This window comes from Camponotus floridanus, unplaced genomic scaffold (genome assembly GCF_003227725.1).
Source record: "Camponotus floridanus strain SB8 unplaced genomic scaffold, Cflo_v7.5 scaffold43, whole genome shotgun sequence".
NCBI classification, from domain to species: domain Eukaryota; kingdom Metazoa; phylum Arthropoda; class Insecta; order Hymenoptera; family Formicidae; genus Camponotus; species Camponotus floridanus.
The window spans coordinates 663771-683808 of NW_020229581.1; the positions used below are offsets into that span (position 1 = coordinate 663771).

General features: G+C 26.4%; 2 protein-coding genes across 2 annotated transcripts; both read right to left on the minus strand.

Moving 5' to 3' along the window:
• Nucleotides 1–1119: 1119 nt before the first annotated feature.
• On the minus strand, nucleotides 1120–9641 carry LOC105255260 (aminopeptidase N-like). The gene is made up of 12 exons (XM_025411816.1): nucleotides 9619–9641; nucleotides 7789–8340; nucleotides 6595–7155; nucleotides 5691–5874; nucleotides 4377–4524; nucleotides 4008–4086; nucleotides 3473–3864; nucleotides 2649–2932; nucleotides 2230–2423; nucleotides 1745–2062; nucleotides 1566–1635; nucleotides 1120–1322 (listed from the first exon to the last, which is right to left on the minus strand). The coding sequence occupies exons 2-12, from the start codon at nucleotides 8319–8321 to the stop codon at nucleotides 1209–1211; spliced, it is 2877 nt and encodes a 958-aa protein (XP_025267601.1). The 5' UTR covers nucleotides 8322–8340; nucleotides 9619–9641; the 3' UTR covers nucleotides 1120–1208.
• A 390-nt stretch (nucleotides 9642–10031) lies between these two features.
• On the minus strand, nucleotides 10032–19795 carry LOC105255259 (adenylate cyclase type 10). The gene is made up of 29 exons (XM_025411736.1): nucleotides 19774–19795; nucleotides 19393–19527; nucleotides 19018–19293; nucleotides 18666–18789; nucleotides 18224–18384; nucleotides 17712–18063; nucleotides 17202–17505; nucleotides 16802–16929; nucleotides 16554–16712; nucleotides 16352–16457; nucleotides 15743–16159; nucleotides 15355–15446; nucleotides 15098–15250; nucleotides 14677–14764; nucleotides 14433–14574; nucleotides 14051–14191; nucleotides 13717–13866; nucleotides 13545–13626; nucleotides 13186–13406; nucleotides 12859–13014; nucleotides 12584–12699; nucleotides 12183–12503; nucleotides 11859–11998; nucleotides 11391–11680; nucleotides 11058–11256; nucleotides 10808–10947; nucleotides 10619–10730; nucleotides 10245–10383; nucleotides 10032–10175 (listed from the first exon to the last, which is right to left on the minus strand). Exons 1-29 carry the CDS (start codon nucleotides 19793–19795, stop codon nucleotides 10032–10034), a joined length of 5010 nt encoding a protein of 1669 aa, XP_025267521.1.
• Between the last annotated feature and the right edge of the window lie 243 nt (nucleotides 19796–20038).

Here is a 20038-nt window from a genome sequence, read left to right on the forward strand (position 1 = left end):
CAAAGTCCAATTCGAGGCTGGTAGTGATATTAATAGATTTTAAATCTTGAAATAAAATCAATGTATACAACAAATAAAATATTAGTAATTCTAAACAGTGCATATAGTACATGAACTATCAATATTATCCATTATAATTTTCTATCTTCCATAAGAAATTAATTTATATATTAAAATTTTTTTCTTTTTATTATCAATACTATAATACTTTCACATAATTCTTAATCTAACTAGGACATTATACATTATATACTTAATCTCTAGAAAGGTACTAACATATATATAGGTTGTTAAAACATATATAAATAGGTTGTTGTAAAATATTTTTTTTTTTTCAAATATTTCTCGTTTCTCATACAATTTATTTTGTATAAAATTAATAGAAAGTTCCAGTATAGTCTTATCGTAGTCTTATAGTTATATATCATACACATCTCCATTTACTGAAGAAAAAATATAGATGTATTATATGTTTTAAATATATATAACAATCATTAAAAATATTGACATAAAAATAAACATATGAATACAAATATTAAAAAATTTTTTAATAATAATATAAAATATTTTATAATATATTATTATAATAATATTATAATAATATTTATAATATATAATTCTGTACATATATATATATATATATATATTTCTTATTATTATGTTAATTACAATAATATAACATATTACTAATTTATATAAGAAGTAATATTTATTTTAATATGATATCTATTATATTAAAATTTTATTTTAATATGATAGATATCATATTAAAATTTTTAATCTCTATCATATTTTACTTTATTTTAATATGGAAATTGTAATATAAATGTTAATATTAACTTTGAATCTAAAAACAACATGTAAATGTTAATATTTTACAGTTATTTAAAATTTGAAATTAATATTAATACTTACGTTACAAGAAAAATTTATAATTAATATTAAACTTTATGTAACTTTACACAAATTAGTGATGTGTTGTAATATTAAAATTAATATACAATAATTATAATATTACAAAGATATTAAAAATGATTAAAGTAAAGAAAATAATTAATAGCAGACAAATCATATGAAATAAGAGAATTAAAAATAAGAGAAAAAATAATATAGAATTTTACTTATTATATATATAATTATGTCATAAATGAGAGCATTGCAGTTATCTCCCATCGATTGGTTATCCATTTTTATGATATCGTCAGATTTTAAAAAATTAAATGATAGTTTATCAAACGCATGATTTGAGACCAGCGTATTTCTGTTTTGCGTTGAACATCCAAATTTAATTCGTTTACATTCTTGTTCACGAATTTCTTTATCTAAAACGTATTATTTTAACATTTACTATTATAGTAATAATAATTTCAAGTCGTCGCGTTATCAAAGTAACATTTATTATAATAAACAAATTAATAAATACAATAAGGCTCTACTCTAATATAATATTCTTTTTTTCATGGTATAAACTTTCATACGTTAATACATATATGGTATGTACAAAGATAAAGACCAGCTTGATTAAAAGAATATAAATAAATATAGATTATCTGGGTGTAATTTACCTTTTCGAGTTGTTCCTTAGTATACACATTATTTATAATATGAGTTAATGCTGCAATTGTACTGGTTTCTCTACACAAATAAAACAATTTCATAATTAACATTATTACATGTGGTAAATCTTTGTGGTTACAAATAGCTACAGTAATTATAAACACATTTATGAAAAAAAAACCATTACCTAGGTTTAATTGCTTTAAAATTGTTTAATATGTATTCAAGTATTTCATTATTCCTTGCATGTTTAGCAACAATAGAAAAAAAGATAGAAATATGTTCGGTTGCTTGAAATAATATTGTGGTACTTTTGAAGTCATGTTCATTCATTGTTCGCGATAAATATGAAAAGATTATTTCAAAATTGTTAGTACAAGTCAAATAGTCCAAAATTTTATTATCTTGTGTCTTCTTCCATAAATTTAATGTTTTTAACCAAGTCTCAAAGCTCGCTATCATCATACCTTTACAGTACGTCCATTTTCTCCACCATGGCATAAGTCTAACATAAAATATATAGAAAAATAAATAAAAATCCGTTATAAAAAATTATTCTATTTAATTCTCTCTTAATTAAAAATAATTTTAAGATATATTTGCAATATGTATATATTCACAGGAAAAATGAGTGATTATGGAAAGAATTATGATTTTATAAAAAAAAATTACTCATTCTTTCCAAAATCATCTTTGAGGTGATGTGTCAATTTATGATGGGCTGTATTTATGCAATCCGGAAGCTCAAAAGTACATGCCCACTTTGCAGCTTCTTGTATTAAACATTTAGTAAAGTCATTATCGACAGAAACTTCATCGTATCCTATTTTTTGAAGAACTGTATACAATATATTGCCCATATTTTTCTACAAAATCAATAAATAATATTTTGAATTTTGTAGTAGTACTTTTTGTTATTTATAAAAAAATATTATTCTATCTTTAATATAAATATGAAGTTATGTAAAAACTGAAACTGATTTTTTTGTAGACAGAGATATATTACATTTTCTTTCAAGTTATTTTTATGCTTTATATGAATTTATGCATAACATTTTTTATGTTAAAGAGAAATCTGTTTTGCTATTTACCTTAATTTCTGTAACTTTTCCGAATGAAGTAAGTAGAAAGATTCTCGACATATATTCGAAAGCTTTGATCATAGGATACCATGCTATGTAATCTTTTTCTCGCTTTAGATAGCTTGTGAGCTTCCAAAATATGGAAGAATGGAGTTTGCCTGATTCCATAAGATGAAATGCATCATCGATGATTTGAGCACGATTAAGAATATGTATGTTTGAATATTGTCGAGAATTCAAATAATTCGCGATTTTGTGCCAATTTTCAGGATCATAATTAACGCGATAATATCCTACCGTAAAATAAATAAATTTTACCAATTATATGAGATCCTTTTGATAAGATTTATTTTCTTTGATAAGAAAAAATTCCTGGGAAAACGTATTTTCTTTTCTTTTATTTTTTAAAGAATACAAAAGTTTCAATAGATTACACGCATAGCGTGTAATCTTTATTACAGAAAAAATTGTAATCTGTACGAATTATTTATAAATTTATTTTATCTAGTTAATTGTTGTATGAAGGAGTAAATAAAATTTCACATATAATTAAATTAATTTTTTTTACATAAATGCTAATAAATAGATCAATTATATGCAAGAAAGAATTTACTATAAACTCAAAATAGCAATATAAAACGTAAAACATTTTCTATGCTATATTTTATCGAATGTCATTATGAAATATGTGATATGCTTGTATTCTTATATTATATATATATGTATATATATATATATATATATATATATATATATAATACAAATAAAAATGTGTGAATTGATGTAAAACTTTGATTATATAAAATAGATGGTATTATCCGATTAATATTTACCTATTTGTTGTAAATTGACTATTATCCAATCATTTTCTTTTTGTTGAGTAAGTATGATATATGGATAACTTTTCGGTGTAAGTTTTATCCAATAGGCACGTAAAAAATTGGTAAAATCGTGTTCAGTTTCAGTAGTGATGGTCACAAATATAAACCAATTATCTTGCTCTGATATATTATTTTCCACCGATATTGTCACTTCTTTAGCATCAAAATAATCTCGTTTTACATTCAATATAGGATAATGCATTTGATTTGTCCAAGCATCTATTATCAGTGATACATTAATTATCGGTGTATCAATTACCCTCGGGCTAATATGCACATATGAATAAGTTATTTCAGTTTGTATAGCGATCCATAAATCATTGGGAACTGCTGATCTAAATTGACTAAGTTTATAAAATTTTATATTATTGAGACAATAAAAATGATGCAATGAATTGCATTAGAGAAAATGTGATTATTGTGCATTCTATGTGTTATCTTTTTTGCCTCTTTTACACCATTATTTTATATTATAATTAATACTCACTGGTTTATAACATATCTTTCGATGCCTTTTCGAAATGCATCATTCAACAGCATGTATAACATGCGCAATATTACAGGAGCTATGATTTAAATCATAAAAACAGGAAAATAAGATGTTAAATATTTAAAATAAATTTAAAATAAATTTCAGTTTTCAAAATATTCGTGAACATAATCGATATAATAGAAAAAAAATTAATTTTAAAAAATTGTATAATTATATTTTTTTTATAGAGCAAACTTAATGTATAAATTTACTGTAATAAGCTGTAAATTTGTTTAAAATCAGCTTTCTCTCTCTCTCTATTTTTTTATGACATTTATGTTCACGAATTTATGAATTACTATAATTATAGTTACTTAAATTTACCTTTAATAAAACGAGAAAAAGGATCTATTTCAGAAGGATTATTGACTTCTGATATAAGAGGTTTTATAAGGGAATTAGTATCCAAATGAAGAGATTCGTGTTGAATTTGAACTACAAATAAATCCAATATTCGCAACTTTTCAAAAATCTATGAATGAAAGTATTGATATAATTAAATTATATTATACATACACGCGCGCGCGCGCGCCCATAATGTGTGTGTGTGTGTGTACATATATATGTGTATATAGTATTTGAATATTTAATAGGAATAGGTGTTAGCATTAAATTATGTGTCAGTGGTTCTGTTCATTATTAAAAATAATTATATACTATTTGTTATATATTATTAATTTAAAGATATTGTAAAAATTTATTAAAAATCATTAATATCATTCTTAAATGTACACTCAACAAAATTTTCGCATAGGTAATTTCATGTCAAATTTTCGTATAACTTCAAATACGTTTAATTCTGTCAAAAATGGTCATTAAAAAAAATTTTTTTTTATTCTCAAGCTTAAAGCCTCTATTTTAAAAATCATTTGTCAGATTTAGAATTTATATTATAGATTTATCCTTCCCCTTCCCTCTTGTCATCTCCTTAAAAGTAAGGATATGTTTCATCTCCAAAAAATTGCAAATTAATTGCATTCCACGGGAATAAATTTTTTTCGCAAATTTCATGATAATCATCATAAAATATGGACTTTTATATGTGTATTTAAAAAAAATGAAATTTGTACAGTTTTTTTTCGTAAATTTGATGTATCGTGTGGAGAACGGGAATATGGAAATGTTCACACTTAAAAATGTGTATTGCTGCCTCTTCTTCGAATAATCTCTTGCAGACGCTCATGCATGAAATTTACGAAAAAAATTTATTTCCGTGGAATGCGGAAATTATGTAATTATGTAATTTTTTGGAGACGAAACACGTCTTTACTTTTTAAGGAGATGAGGAGAGGGGTGGAGGAAGGACAAATTCTAAATCTGACAAATAATTTTTAAAATAGAGGCTTTAAGCTTGAGAATAAAAAAATTTTTTTCAAATATGACCATTTTCGACGGAGTTATTACGACGGAGAAATTACCTATACGATAATTTTGTTGACGAATGTATAATACTGTTTGCTTAAATCTTGAGAGTTTTTTTTTATTTATAATATTTAAAAGAATTGAGCATTTTAAGACTTAAAAAAAATATTTCTATAAATTTTATAAGAATTTTTTATATTTTACATTTTTACATCATAATATGCGTTTATTTTAAATGTGTGAATAAACTAAATATTAAAAAATATATTTAAAAACCTTGTTAATGGTATCCATTCCCAATAATATAGCAATACCATCATTCATCCAGAGATAAGACCAGGAAGATGGACTGACCATATTACCAAACCACTGATGTGTAATTTCTCGTGCTACTAAGCGCGCTACGTCGAATTTGCGAGCAACAGGATCTCTGTGTTCTCTATAGATAATATTTGCTTTCCTAAAAGTTATTCATAAATAATATGATTACGAAAATATGATAAGAAAATAAGATATTTTGTATCTTTATATAAGAAAATGATATAATATATAAAAAGATGCAATTATATATATCTTATATTTTTCATTATTATATTCTACATATATATAAAGTAAATTGTGTATGTTTATTTAAAACGAAAATATGCATGTGTTCCCAATAATTTGATATAAGAATTTAAATCACGATATATAATTTCGATTACAATATTTGATTCAATCTTCTTCTAATATGAGAGATAAAATATCATTACAATAAGCAATCTATTGATATGATAGGAAAATACGAAATAGAAATCACAAGTTTATGCGGCTTCAAAATTGAAATTTAAATTCCTATAAATAATTTCCATGTTTACATCAATTTAGAAATAAAAATATATTATTTTCAATGTAATATATTATTTTCAATGTAATATATATTTCAATGTATATTTAGCAACGATATATGATAAACTCATGTTTATCTCAAAATTCATTAATATATGTATCATATATGTATAATATATGTGTCATATATCGTGATTTATTTTTCTAGCTATAAAAATATATGCTATTGAATTTTCTAATTTTATGAATGCTAACAATAATTTAATAATGAAATAAAATAAATATATAATAGATTAAAATAATAAATAAAATAATTAGTGAATTAATTTGTCCAATTATATGTATGTATTACCTATAAAAGATGAGACCCCAATATTGTATGCTATCATCTCGTAAATCTGAAATTGCAATATGATCTATTTTTGTAATCATTTCAATATTCAGCAACGAGAGCGTCCATTCAATTCTGAAAAGCTGTGAGACAGATTCAGCAATTATCTGTGCAAATCTTATTTGTACTGAATATTGTTCGTACCAATTATTGGTGACCCGATTTAAGTCACCATAATAATTAGGTATCGGTGAATTCAGAATGAAATCTTTTAATAAAATCTGTTTGAATTTTATATGTGGAAATGTCAATTCTTCGTGCAATATGCGGGTGGAAAGGAAAGGATCTTTACATAGCACAATTGCCACGAGATATATGGGCATTTCAGGAGTATCGTGAAATATCGTCCATGTCATATTATTTCTACCCTCGTGCAGTTTTCGTACTGGCATATTCGACAAAGCTGTGTAGTTTTTATGATGTTTTATAGCAATGTGAAATGTAGCCTTCAATGCCGGTTTGTCCCAACATGGCAACATTCGTCGAGCATTAATAAATTGGAAATCCGTTGCGATCAACCACCTATCAAAATTTAAACGATTCATTGTTAAGATTAGACATAACATTAACTTAACATTGTTAAGAATAAATTTTCAACTATTATTCACGTATTAAAAGCTATAGAATATATTCAAACACAATTTACGAATAATTATAGGGAGAACAATATATAACATATTTGATCATTGTCATCAATTTACATTGCAATTTTTAGATTTTACTGTATTATGTTTTTTTTTGTTCTAAATAAAATTTAGTATAATATATATTTTTATAAAATTTTTATAATATTTTTGTAAAATGTAAAATATGTGTGTGTGTGTGTAAATGAAATAATTAGTACTTTTACATTCAAAAATTTCTATCTATAAATAATATATTTAAATTTCCAAAATTAATCTCTAAAGTTGCAATATGAAAGTAATATGATAAAAAAGTAGATTTTTTATCTTTGAAATAATATTTCACAATTATGTAAAAATATGTCATTATATTTAGATATTAGAAAAAAATTTTGTGTATTATCGTAAAGCTACATTCTACTATCTATTTAGATCGGTATGAATTTTTGGAAATGATTTTAAAAGAACAGATATATAAATGGTCTTTATATTATTTTATGACATTGCGCTTTCAACATTTTAATTCACTCACGTTTTATTTTTCTTCTTGTTTGTTTCAGAGAGAAAAATTCCATCTTCTTTGTTGCTATTTAGAGTGCTCTTAAATGTCATTTTCAATATGTATTTCCCTTGTAACATTGTAGTGTTAAAATAAATGGTGAAAATTTGCGTTTCAGGTTGATATGCATAATTCGTTAGATAATAAATTGTGTTAGATTGATCACTTATATTTAGCTTGGTTTTCACCTGATTATCATTTATTTTTACCAGTATGAATTGATTTATTTCTACATTAGGTTGTTGTGCATGCAGATTTATGTTTTGTGTTGGATAAAGAATTTCTATTACAATGTCGATCTCACCAGAAAATTTAAATACATTTGCATTGTCTTCTTCAATATGCGGTGTTAGCTTGATACTATAGTGATTAGGTATTATTGTCTCGGTATGATTTGATCGATCATTAATCAAAACCGTGTAGTCTTTTTCCGCACTTTCGTTAAAATTAGCTGTCGTGCCGATGAATATTAAACAGCTATTTAGCAATAATATTATAAATGCCATGTCAGATGATTTCAAGTATCTACAAGAATATTTTCTTCGTCAAAAAACGAACAATAAATAAGATGTAATAGAACAAAAAAAATATTTTTATATTTAAAATATTTTTATAATTATTACATAAAGAAAGTACGAATATAAAAAATACAATATGTTTTTTATTAGTTCTTACTAATTCTGCATAAAAAGGAATTAACTTTTTTGATAATTCTAAAAAGTACATTTTAATTGGAAAATAGTATGTATTTGAATAGACAGAATCAGAGTGACTATTATCAAAGATGTATTATCATAGAACGTTTAAAAATACTTCTTTCGAAAATAAAATATGTGAAGGACATATGTAATTTAAATAATTTTGAAGAATCATGTGTTTCTATATTTTGCATATTGTAATTGGCATTAAGACAAACTTAAATGTATTACATAATTTTCATGTTTGCATATCGCGTAAGATGTTTATATTTTTATTGACTGGAACGAGCAACGAAAGAAATTAAATTTATTTGAATTTTTTAGACATCTTTACAAGTCATTTGAAAAACGATTTAAAGATGATTTATCGACTTTTAGGTAGAAGCCTTTTAACATTTTTGTGTCCGGATTTTTTATGTATATTATCTCTTTTTTATACACATAAGTAAATTGAACTGATTGCGAATCGAATCATTAACTAATCTTTCATTCTATATTGACAATCATAATGTATATATTGGTTACAACAACGAAGATTAGCATTATTTGTAATTTAATGGTTGCTGGTTTACTGAATATTAAATATTTGCAAATTATGAAAAATATCTACATACACTACATAGACTAAGAATATATAGAATATGAATTATAGAATACAATTATAGAATATGAGATATATAGACAGTATCAAATATCTTTAATATTATATAATATGTATTAATGTAGAGCAAAAATGTGATATAACTTTAAACATATATCTCATTTCTAGATTACTTTTCTTTCGAATTTAAAATCAATATGATATTGTACAATGACATAATCTTATATGTATATTAAAGTCGTCTATTAGTTACCTCGATTTGGAATAAATTAATATTGAAAAAATACTGTTGTGTTGTTTAGAAGCAATTAAATTATATTTTATATAGATATTCTTTTATCTTTAAAGAGATACATGTATACATATGAGTGTTCCATTTCAATGTGATTCATTTAAATATAGTTAAATTGTATAGAGAATATAATTTTTTGTAATAATTATCGTAATTATCTAATTATTTATCACTAGAAGTTGTTAATAATAGAAATATATCTATAATCTTACCACCGTGATCTTATTACTTCGAGAGATGAACTAGAAACTAACAACTCGATATTTAGAGATAGAGAACATGACTATGTAAAATGTAAACAAACTCTTTCTAGATCATATTTTTCTCTTTTTTTTTATATGTGTTTACGTTTAGACATAGGGTGTCCAGAATTAAGAAATATTCTTTTTACATTACGGCCTAAACTTCAAACGCTTTAATTTTAAGATTTTATCTTTTAAGATAAAAAAACATTTTCCTATTTTAATTTAAAACATGAGAGTCTTTAAAATAGGAAATACAATTCACCAGTTTCTATAATTGATTTATTATTTTATCATATATATATATATATATATATATATATATATATATATATATAGCGTAAACATTTTCTCACACATATAATATAATATGTTATAAGTATTCATAAAAGATATTTTGGCAAGGGAAATGTAAAAGGTATCATTGTCGAATCGTTAGCATTTACTTCGTCCTGTTCATAATCTAATTCAATAGTTTTCTCTTTCCACAAATCTTCCTGTACTGAAGACATGGCGCCCAACCAATCCTGAATAAATAATGTAATGAAATTTAACTATCAAAATTACATTAAATTACAATGAAAATCATATTATACCTGTTGACAATGATTTGCCCATGTATAAATCATTCTGTTATCTACCTTCATAGATAATTTCTTCGTTTGTCGTAACATATTTACCGCAGCACTTTTTCGCGATTGGATCATATAATAGTAAGCTTTCATTAACATATATCTGCGAATATTTCAGTAGCATAATTATTTTCATAAAAGACTTGAATTAAAATTGTAATATTCTAAAAACACAATTTCATATATTATACTTAAAAAAATTATTTAAAATTATAATCATTGATATATTTATTCTAATATTTGAAATTATGTATATAATATATATAATATAGTTATGTGAAACTTCATTTTCATAATACACATAAATAGGTAAGATCAACTAGTAATTTTTTTAATACCTGGGAATTGCAATTTTTACAACTTCTATCATTTTCTCAATTTGTCTGAGTTTATTTTTAATTTCTGCCATTGTACTTATCGCGTTGATGTTCCTGTTAGTAATTTCCCGCACTGCAAGTTTGTGACTTTATCTTGGAAATACGAATATCGGGTAACGATTGAGTACTCTTACATTTTTTTTTTATTACCGTACAAAAGTAGCAGCCCCTCGAGTTTCTTCAACGCGGTAATCGTCGCCGCCACCTTGTGCTCGTCCACCACGCTCTCGGCTGTCACATTCCTGCTGTTCCAAACTTTCACAGCGTCCCACTGCTGCGCTCTGATACACCTTTTATAACATATGTCAGAACGTATCTCAGGAGCTTTAATTTTAATAACCATAATAATTATTTATTTTTCGATCTTAATTGTTATAATTCACAAAATTCTCGTATTTACCATAGCCACATGGAGGTAAAATATCGTCTCTCCGCTTCGGGATCGTGCAGGCTGATTATAGATTCCCCTTCCTTAAGATAATATTGTTCGCAATTTCGAAATGACAGAATCGTGATGCCTGTGTCGAGTTGCACGTCGGCGCAAGTAGCATAGTACCATGTGCGGCTCGATTTCTCCAAGTCATTTTGCGATGCGAATTCTATGTTAAAATTTTGAATATGCTTCCGTATGCAATTAATTAATAATAAATATTTGCTTATATAGTTTATTGTATTCGATAGACTCCATTTATTAAGAAGACTATCCATTTTAAACAATTATAATAAAGCTTACCCAATTCTCTCAACAAAACTACCACTTCAGAATGACGACGAGAAATCATAAGCAAATACGCTAATCTAGGTAGTACGAGCGTTTTAAGAAATATGGAATTCATGGTTTGCGCCATCCTTGTCACAATAAAGCCGATTCTGATAGCTTTTGTAATCTCTCCTCTCAACCATCGTGAGAAAAATATTCCAGCATAAAGCTCGGCGATGCCTTCGAGCTCTTGGAATTCGAGAAAATCCCCTTTTGTTGCACATATGTAGAGAGCCTGTTTTTCTAAATAAGAAGTAACTGACCTGCATACAAATATTAAAGTAACTATTATTTCTTATAGAAAAAAAAATTATATACGATTAACGCTACAAATGTAAAGTATAATGATATTCTGATATCTGAAATAATTGTTATGAAATTATGAATGTTTATGAAATTAAAATAAAGATTTGCTCTAATTATTTTTTTCTGGCGAGGCACCTTTTTTGATAGACGTGCGTAGTAATCATCATATTCGTAAACGATGTGCAGAGCGTGAGAAAATCTCTCGACGAATCTAACGCAGCATTCAAGCTCCATATAGCTGCTAATCGTGCATGTTTCTTCATTCCTCTTGTTCCCTGCAAATATTCATTAGTAAGTAATTCTATAAAATTTAGTATTAAATAAGTTTTAATATTAATTAATATTTTTAATATTATTTAATACTAAATAATAAGAATAATAAACATGAAATGAAATAATTTATTTTTTTAATAAACTGTAACTCTATTAAACTCGAATATCTTGGCGGAAGAAAACAACGATCTTTACCCTAAAAACTTCAAACATTAAAGCTAAGCAAGTAGCCAATTGCTCGATATAATTCGTAGTAAGTTCATCGGTGGTGTCGGTTTTGGGACAAATTAATTTCCATCTTAACAACTCGAGTTGAATCGTCGACTTCACATTAATCGAGAATTTGTGTTGTGGAAAATAATAACCCAAACTGTTTATTGCTTCGTTCAGTTTTTTCCTCGCTTCGGAAAGTAGACCACTTTCTAGATGGCATCTACCTTGAAGCGTTCGGATTTTTGCGGTGATATAAGATAGGAATATTGATTCTTCTTTATGAACTTCGGACATCTATCATTAAAAATCATCATCAGAACTTATTTCTTTTAACTTTATTTTTTGTTTTCCTAGATATTTTTATCCTATCTTACTTGCTGAAGCACAACTTCAGCATCATTCAGAAGTCTGCGAGCTTGAGGCACATTGTTATCTACCAAACAAATTTCCACAAATTCCAAAATTGCTATCAAGATTATGTCTGGCTTTCCTAATGAAAACAAAGCAGTTAAATTTATGTGACTTATAAATATATAAATTAAATATATAAAAATATGCAATTGATTATACGATTAAAAAAATAAGAAAAAATATTTCGCTCTCTCTTTCTCTCTCTCTCTCTCTCTCTCTTTTGTTCACGTTGACTCACCGATTCCTTGACAGTGATCCAACATTTGCGCATAAACAGTTATTAATATAAGGTGGCATTGGCAGTTGGCGAAATCAACATTGGAGAAGGTCTTGATTGGCTTCCTGATTTTCCGTAAAATATTGAGACAAATCGGTGTTTCTTCTTGTTGCATATCTTATTTATATATTATTAGAAGAGATAGTTAACTTTATATATTATTGATATATACACACATATTATTATTCTTAACATCATACTAAAATTTTTGTTAATTTTAAGATGTTTACATTATAAGTGCGATTCAATCTAGGCTCAGATTTAGATTCTATACAATATATATGGTACCGTTATTTGCCTCTTCTTTGAGAGTGTAAGTTACTTCTTCAAGTTGATACGTTTCAGGAAGTTCGATAGTTGCCTTTCTCTTTTTAATTTTTTGGACGGTTGTTTTGCCTAATAATCTTGCAAAATTTAACTCGCCACATGCCATACATCGTCTGGTATGTTGTTGAAGATATTTTAATGCTTTACTGTGCAGTTCTATCTTTTGATTTTCCGTGAGTGATCTTCGTATATAAATTTATTAATATTTAAAGTATTATTTACTCGAAATAGAATTTGAAAACGTTGATTTAAGATATCTAACTATTGGACCATTATTACAATTAATTGGAATTATAAAGCAATAATAAAACTATCAATACCTGTACGTAGTTTCGCGAAACATTGACATTTTGAAACGTATCAAACCGCAAGATGCATATCGTGGTAGGTCAGCTAGTTCATCTAAATAAATTTTCATCATTATATATAGAAGACATTAAATATAGAAAACATTAAGATACACGATCTTATACAAACTTATGTTTAATGTACCTCGTATTATGAGACCTATACAATCGCATGTAATTTCGGGCTCAATGCTAATCCTTTTTATATTTCTATAAAATACTAATGGTCTACCACTTGTAGTGAAATCACCCCGTGCGCATCCAAAAATTCGAATTTCAAAGAGTTTCTGAATGGCTACGAGAGATAAAAATAAATATTATCTTGAACAGTTTTTTTTTAATCACATATACATACATATGTATAGTCAATTGCATATTATTATAAAAGATGAAATAATATATGGTATTTTCTAAATATATTACTTTAGAAGATCTTTTAAAATTTTTAAATAATATTTGCATTTTCTTGACTTGTTTACCGAGTCCAATTTCTCTCGCAGATTTATCTTGCATTAGATATCGTAGCATATCTCTATTAATAATTTCTCCCAACACTGATGCGCATTTTAGTAGTAGCTGATCCAATGGTGTTAATGAGTCGAAAAGCTTCAAGATCATTACTGGCATCATATAATATACAATTATATTATAACCAAATTTCATTGCTTTATATTATTGCTTTATATTAGAAAACAGATAATTGTATATAAAGTGTCAATAAAATAATAATAAAAAAAATATATATATATACAAATACTAAAATTGTTCAAATAAAGAAAAATACATAAATATGTAAAATATTTTTTTAAAAACTGTGGACTTTATACATAAATTGATAAATAATAATTATTAATTTTTTACCGTCCATTGTCATTTCAGCATTTCCTTCCTCTGGTATAAAATCTTTCGCGAATTTACAAATGGCAATCTTTTCTTCGTCATCAATTGCTTCTGGTTCATGGATAGCACTTCTTTGTAGAGTTAACAAAGATATTGGACCATTCTGAAATTATATTACATATTAAACTTGTTAATCATTGGTTAATCATTGGTACTTGTTATAAAATTATTATGAGGAAAAAGGAAATTCCTCTTTCTCCTTTACTCGATAACTTGTCCGATACATCTTCCATTTGTCTGAACGATCTTCTTCGTTATTGTCATTTTTCTTCATAATATCTTCTGAAACAAATCTAAATAAATTACTGATTGATATGCATTTGTAATAATTTTATTACTAATTACTATTAATTTAATATATTAATATATTATATTTAATAAATAATATATTGTGTTATATAATATTACTTTATATTTGTAATTATTATGATGAAAAATGTTTGTAAAAATACCATCTCTATAAAAGAATATTTATAAAAAATGTCATGTCAATCTATATTCCGTATTAATGAACTTTAAACTTTTATATAGTTTTATTTTATATATTGTAATAGAATATTTTAATTTTATTTTCAAAGAAAGTATTATCGAATAAATTAGAATCTGGAATTAAAATTAGATCTTACCTTTTCAACATAACAGTGGGAGGAAGCACATAACCCATTTCTTCAGCTATCGTTTTGCGTTTGTAAACTATCAAAAGACTGCCAGATTGCGTAAGGCTTATCAAATAACTCTCTATCCATCCTGGATTACCAAAACTTTTTTCTTGGATCAATCTATAAAAACAAGAACACAGACATAGATACATAAATTATAAATTTAAGTAAAAATCCTTATGTATTTTTTATTAAATATTATTTGCATATTCAAAATGACTAACTTTTCGAGTTCAGGAGGAATTCCGTACACATGAAGAATTTGACATGCTAGTGCTGCATGATACCACTTGTCTATGTAACTTAATTCTATAATCTATTAATAATAAAAAATAATTTACATATTTGTGAATACGTTTCTTTACTCAATTATAAATGTAAAAAATATATATTTTGTTAAAAAACAAATTTTAAGTGTAATTTTAAAATCGTAATTTCTTGTCATATGATCTCCCCCCCCCCACACATTCCTATCTAAATATAAAATAAACTAAACTTTTCATAATACACAAATTTAGAATATACAATAATAAAAAATAACATTCACACAAACGCTTCAAGAAATATAATACTTATATGTATAATAATTTTTGTTTTAATTGATATTCATACTCGTGCTCTTTCCAAAATGGCAGGATGCACTTCGTATTCTCCGCTTAGTTTATGTCCAATACTGAGAACAAAAAAGAGCATGTTCCGCTTAGTCATTGTGTGAAACAATGACATGGATTCATTATCCCCGTATTGGGCATCATCGATAATCATCACCCATAGCTCCGTGAAGCAACGTTTTATCAGCTTCAGCAGAAACTTAGTTAGCACCTTGTGTTTCTGGTCTACTGATAGTGCTTTGTAACGTGGGCTCATTGCAAAACGAACATTAAAGGGTTGATTGAGGGTGCAAAGAAACTCTGGTTCACGTAATTGGCCTAATTCTAATACTAATCTATCCTCGCGTTCTTTGGAACTAGTGGCGATGTGAAAATTCAGTGGCTTGGAGAAGATCATGCGGATTAGATTATAAGAAACCTGTACTAAAAAAGAGAAATCATTAGTTTCTATCTAATTTAGCACCGATCTTCAAAATTTGATTAGAAGAATTAGTGATAAATAAGTGTAACTAACAATTTTCAATTAAAATATAAAAGAGGAATATTTTTATATATTTTATGTGTGTTTTTGAAATTATATAAATTAAATTAAATAAAAGATCTTGTCTACCTTAGCGTCGCTCATCACTAGGGAGATATAATTATATGGTATATTTGTGGGAATATTCTGTGCGATTTCATCCAACAATCTTGTTTTACCGATTCTTGGCTCGCCTCTGACGATTAAGAATAAATTGAATATTTTTAACATTATTAAAAATTAACACTAAATGAAAATTGAAACTTTTTAGAAATATTAAATTAATATTTACTTTATAACTAGCGTGTTGTAATCGGGTTTTAAATGCTTTGTTGTTATGTCTCCGGAAGAATATTCTATCATATTCGTTAACATCTGTTGGAAAATCTTGATCTCTATTTCTCGACCGAGCAATGGATAATTGCTCCATGTTAATTCAGAATCAGTAAATCTGCAACAATGCGTCAACTTGTCGCATTAGTGACAAATGTTACATAATGTTTTACAAAGATATATATATGATAATTATTAAAAAATTACTTCATCTGCTCCTGAAATTCGTAGACAGGACCAATGTTCGTGATTCCTTTCAAATGCCTCGGCTCTTGCAATATAAAATGTCTCGCTTCGAGACGAGAGTGCAGGAAACTTTCACGATCGCACACCACCTAAAAAAAAACTACATTAATATAAAAGAGCTAAATTGAATATTTTTATCACTTTTAATCATAATGTTAAAATTTACTCTCTCTGTTAAAAAATAATCTGTACTGATAATTTATTATCGTAGCGCATTTAAGTTTTAATTTAATTTTTTTAATTTAATTTTTAATTACCAGAATTTAATAGCTAGATTTATTTACATAACATAATTAGAATGTATGCACAATTAGAATATAAACGGAAAGTGAATAATCTTATATCTTTATAATCCAGTTACTTTATTATTGTACGCGACCATCAAACGCGCCGCCTTGTTCACCGACATTCCGATGACAGTATACTCCCTTCGTAAAACGTGACCGATTACACCGCAATACGTCATTCCAGTTGTAACGGCAATCGTCACTGATTTTACATTCATCATCTCTAGAAGATCTTGCCGCAGTCTGCTGGCGCATCTCAATCCAATCTGCGATTCCAACTCATGTTTGTCACCTCGTAATCCGAATATGCAGAGGAATATCAGATCTTTGTCAAAGAGAGACGTCTTGTTCACGCATCCATGCATTTCGGAGATTACTCTTGATGAAAAATATTGTTAATTATGCAACATCGTTAAAACATAACCACGAATAATTTTTCTTTGAATTTTTGTTCAACAAATTGTAATGAATAAAATTATTCACAACTTGCCGCATTTATATGTGACTAAAACTGTGTAGCAATTTTTAATATAATTATAAATAATAAAAAAGACAGGAAGCGATGACTTTGTAATCTCACTTACTCGCAGACTAATTTATAAGCTGTGTCAACGAGCGAGATCAATCTTCCCTTATATACATCTGTGATGACATTAATGAAGAGTATGACTACTTGTCTCATTTCTGTAAGATGTTCCATAGGTTCATCCAATTCTACAGATCGTATCACTGGTCTGGGGATATAGCTTCTCAATGAATCTTTTAATTGGGCTTTAGCTACCTTAATGACCTTGGGCCTCACTGCATAATTCGTAATGATCTTCATATTTCGAAATAATGTAAAAAAAGCATGACGCGGATATTGTACATTTGTATTCTTTATAAACTCACGACTATAATCGACTTGTTCAAAATCATGTTCTTTCCAACTATTGTCTATCCGATCTGTCAAAGTTATTTCGGAATTGAATGATGTTAAATTGATGAAATCTCTACGTTGTAATTCGATATCTCTGTCATCTAATGATTGAAATTATGCGCATTACTTAAAAGATTTAAAACATCCATTCCTTGTTTAAAATATGAAATTACGCGCCATTTTCAATGCTATTCTGTATATCATGAGCTTTAGATTGATACCACATTGCTGAGCAGGCTATGATTAAAGTATGTATGCCATCCGGTAACTTTTCGTGAATATACTCATTAGGATTTGCCCATTGCCAGCTACTGGGTGCCACTAGAATATCGCCTCCCCTAGGTCGAAATAAATAAATTATTCTTTTATAAAGTATTCTTTTCCTATTATTATTTCCATAAAAACAATAAAATACAATAAATAAATTGAAAGAGTCACTATATTTTTAATATGCAGTTTATATAGACAAAGAGAGACACTAATTTTTTAATATGCAGTTCACATAGATTTAAAACTATAAATATAAAAATAAATATATAAATAATTTTTATTTATTTGGCCGACTTATAAGAAATTTTATAATATTAAAATATTAAAATAAAAAAGTTTATAATATTACCGACATAGTGTTTCGGCGTGTTTTACATCCCAGACAGGTTTTCCAGTAATAACATAATACGACATCGTTTTTGGATCACCAATAGATGTAAAGTACGTTTTTCCAGAAGCAATGGCAAGTTTTACTATCGAAAATATAACAGACTTAATTTTGGAAAATTGTAGGTGTGTGTATATGTGTCGGTTTCGATATATGTATGTAATCTATCATAAGTGATTCTTTTATTAAAAAATATATAAATTTTTCAATTATATATTATTAAATTTTATTACAATTTGATTCATAATTTTTGATAGTGAGTATCTAAAATGTTAAAATACGACGCTTTATCAAATTTTTAGTGCATTTGAACCTTTAAGCGTTACACCGACATCGGTTTCGTAAGTTCCGAAATGTTTCTGTATGACACAGGCGGTTTGCATTGCTTCTGTCGCAATATCACGCATAAACATTCCTTCTTGAAGTTTCCACATTACTATAAATGCATCGCCCGAAAATTTCACCACATCGCCATTATGTGAGAGAATTTCTTGCACCATCGCACCGATGTAGCTGTTTAAAGTTTCCGACAATTTGGATGGACCGCCGACACCAGTTTTTGTATATTTTTCTGTGAGATCTGTGAAACCTGCATAGAATTAAAATTACAAATATGATAATGCTACGATAATAATATCAATTACACATAATATATAAAAGTCGAACAATTAGTTGGATAATTTTCAACCTGAAACGTCACCGAGTAACAACGTCGTTTGATATTCTCTGGTTTTATAATTGTCATAATGATCAAGGATTTCATCGGGACACATAGATGCAAATATTTTAGTATGTTGTTCCAATCGAATACGCGAGAATCGTTCTGCATAAAATAAAATTGTCAATTAAACTCAATATTATTACATGTTATTAATTAAATATCTTACTAATATACTACATATATATAATATTCCATATTTTGCTAATATATATTTAGCGAAATGTCTACATATGTAATATTAAAATAGTAAAATTAAAAATAAAAATTGATATGTCTTATTGCAAAATATAAATTAGGTTACATCTTAATTCTAACATAACTTAATTTTCTTTTATGTAATTAATTTACCTTCTATTACTAAAGAATTCATATTTATCTTTATATATCCGTCATTTCTTTTTTCTATTATACAATATAATCTATAATTCTTAAATTATTAAATTAATTTTATAAAGCTTAATTAATTTATATTTATATCTGTATATATAACTATATCTGTATTTTCCCAATTAAAATAAAAGAAATTCTATTTAAATAAAGCTTAGAAGAAAACTTCAGATATTATACATAGATATGATTATTGTGCATTCTATGTGTTATCCTTTTTGCCCCT